This window comes from Cyprinus carpio, chromosome B13 (genome assembly GCF_018340385.1).
Source record: "Cyprinus carpio isolate SPL01 chromosome B13, ASM1834038v1, whole genome shotgun sequence".
Taxonomy (NCBI): Eukaryota; Metazoa; Chordata; class Actinopteri; order Cypriniformes; family Cyprinidae; genus Cyprinus; species Cyprinus carpio.
The window spans coordinates 30,692,688-30,695,879 of NC_056609.1; the positions used below are offsets into that span (position 1 = coordinate 30,692,688).

At 35.0% G+C, this 3,192-nt stretch overlaps 1 protein-coding gene across 1 annotated transcript in view; it reads right to left on the reverse strand.

Moving 5' to 3' along the window:
* LOC109102375 (ribonuclease inhibitor-like) overlaps window positions 1-2,933 on the reverse strand; it is a 6,891-nt gene extending 3,958 nt beyond the window's left edge. Inside the window, exons 1-2 of the mRNA XM_042736145.1 lie at window positions 2,627-2,933; window positions 1,565-1,735 (exon numbers count right to left, since the gene is read on the reverse strand). Coding sequence (XP_042592079.1) covers window positions 1,565-1,735; window positions 2,627-2,679 — 224 coding nt within the window. The 5' untranslated portion in view covers window positions 2,680-2,933. The remainder of the gene's footprint in view (window positions 1-1,564; window positions 1,736-2,626) is intronic.
* Window positions 2,934-3,192: the final 259 nt, after the last annotated feature.

A 3,192-nucleotide genomic window follows, 5' to 3' on the forward strand; every position in this document is an offset into this window, starting at 1 on the left:
CTACAACATGATCCAAGATGCGACATAACAAATGAATAAGTTGTCTTCATGATCCAAACGTCTGTTACTCCTCTCCTCAACGGTTCACTGGTTACCAGTAGCCGCACAATACATACAAAATATAACACAGGCTGATGTTGCCTACAAGATGACCGGGCCGGGCGCCACTCCTAAACGCCTATTCAATCTTATGCGCCCCGGTTTGCGCTCTGCAAAGTGACGGACCCTTGTGTGCCATCCCAAAGGAGGTTCAAAATCACCTCTACACGGACCTGTTTCCTGGACTGCGCCCAGCTGGTGGAATGACCCGGCCCACAGACACTCTGAATTTGAACAGCTGCGATCCTTTACTCATTTCACAAAAACATCTGAATCTCATCTTTTTTTTTCTTTTTCGCCTGCCCTTACCCACCTAATACTATACTTACCTTTTTCTTTTATGTCTCTCTCATTTCAAAAAAAAAACAAACCAAAGAAACACCTAAGGCTAACAACTGGTCTGTCTAAACATGCGACTGTCTAGCACATAATACATAACACCGTATATATTCTCAAACAAAAAAAAAAAAAACACCGCCACCTGTCTCTCGGTCCCTCGTATGATAGCACTTGTATACCGTTTTCTCATTTGTAAGTCGCTTTGGATAAAAGCGTCTGCTAAATGATTAAATGTAAATGTAATGTAAATGTAAGCCAGTATCGGAAATAAACTGTTGCACAGATATAATACACTACACATCAATATCTCTTATCTTTGTGCTTTGAACTTTTTAATGTGAAGTGCTGCGTACATCGACTGCTTCAAGTGCATCATTCTGTGCACCGGATGCTCATTCTGTAAGTGCTTTGTGCTGCAATGTATTTGTTTTGTTCTATCATCATATGTTGTTGACCACACGTATAATGCGCTTTACATTTAAAAGAAATGTCTTTTCATTTTATAGTATATGTTTATATAAATATATTGTTTTTCATGAATGAATTTTATAACAATACAAAAAGCAATGTGCAACATTTTATCAGATTTAGTGCTACACTTTTATTTGTTCCCCACTAAATAATGTTTTTTCACTATATATTTAGATTTATAAAATTATTATTTTTTAGCTGCTGACTTATCCACTAACCTAGTTTATCTTTTTTTCACATTTATTTTTTATTTAATTTTTCTTTATAATTAATTAGTCTGTATTTAGTTGATTGTGAAAGAGTGATTATCTGCTCCACACACAGAGATATACAAATATAATTTCACTTGATGGTATTTATGTAAATTCTTCTGTAACAAATGCTGATATCCTCTACTGTACATATAAACTACAGTGACATCAGAACCAATTACTTTTGCGATGCTGTTTATTTTAATACTGAAAAGCTGAGGCTGAACCCTTCATATTTACTTTAAATGTGCTTCATGTGTGAGTCATATATGATCTTACCACAGTGGCTCCAGTTTATAGTGAGGATCCTGTTTACTGAAGACTGTGGAGTTCATTCTTAGAATTGACATTAAAGGATGTTTTACTGAGGACAAAGACATGTGTGACTATCAGAGAGATCTTACCACAGTTTCTCCAGTTTACAGTGAGGATTCTGTAGTACATCAGAAAGCAGCTTCACTGAATCTCTTAGTTTATTCTCAGACAGATCCAGTTCTCTCAGGTGTGAGGGGTTTGATCTCAGAGCTGAAATCAGAGCAGCACAACCTTCATCTGTGACGCCACAATCTCTCAACCTGTAGAGAGATGAAAATCATGCATGTGAAACACTACCAAACAGCTATAAAAAAAACAAACAAACAAACAAAAAACAATCAAACAACTTACTGCAATGAACAACTTGCAATTTCAATACAATTAAATCAATTCAAACCATGAGAAAAAAAACTGCACATGCATTTCATGGGCATGCAAGTTTCATGGGCAAATTGACACAAAATTTTTAAAGACAGGATTAAATCAACATTTATCTATTAATTGTGAAAAATTTTAATTGTATGTAATCATATTGCAGTTGAGTAAAAATGAAATTAATTTAATTCAACTTCTAACTGGTTTAACATGTTTAAAAATAATCCACATGCTGGACTGTGAACTGGCAGATAGTTCTTGTGTTTTAATATAAGTTTGAGTCTAGATCTTGTCATTCAGATGCCCTTCTGTAACATTAAAAAAATAAATAAATAAATAAATAAAAAATAACAACCATAATTAATAACTTTCTTGTGGATCTCAAATGTTGTCTTCAAAAGTGTGTGTTCAAGTAAGCTGCTGTTTTGCTCCAGTAACTGATTCATCAGATTTGAGGAGATTTTAGCTGCTGTATATATGAGCTGCTTCTCCACTTGTTTGATTGCTTTCAATTTCTGCTTGGTTTTTAATGCCAGATGAGAAAAAATTTAATTCCTTTTGCATGTGAATTTTAGACATTTTAATTTGAAAACCTGAATTATTTATTTGTGACTTTTCTGACTTTGAATGCCTGAATAAATCTTTTACAGTGTTTCTGTATTGAAAACCCATCAAAATGTCTTAAATAATAGCTACAGCGCTGAAGATTAATGAGCGTTTAACTTTGATTTTCTTTATGTTTTAACAGTGAACAGATTGTTCTCATTGATACTTACTGAACTGATCTGGATTCTTTAATCACAGGCAGCAACTTCTGAAGAACTTCCATATTTTCAGGATTATTCTTTCCTTTAACAAATTTATCAAAACAAAACTCATTCAGTTCCTCTTCTGATGTCAACAACACAAAAACTAAAGCTGACCACTGAGATGAAGAGAGTTTGGTTTCCTTTATTCTTCCAGATTTCAGATACTGTTGTATTTCCTCCACTAGTGAACGATCACCCAGTTCATTCAGACAGTGGAACAGATTGATGGATTTCTCTGGAGAGTCAATGGTCCTGATCTTCTTCTTGATGTACTCAGCTGGCTTCTCATTGCTGTCAGGCCTTGCTTTTCCAGCTTCATTATTACGTTGGAGGGAGAATCTGAGTGAGACTTTGCAAGCAAACCAGAAGGAACCCATGGGAAAAGATCAGATATCATTTTCCTCTGAGAGACCCCTCTTGCCGAAACTCTCGTTGCAGCTCAGATAGTAAAACATGCTTTAAAAACAAGTCCGCTGAGTTAGACCGTAAATTCTGTTTGGTGATTGGCTCAAAACACATTATGTAATGCAATA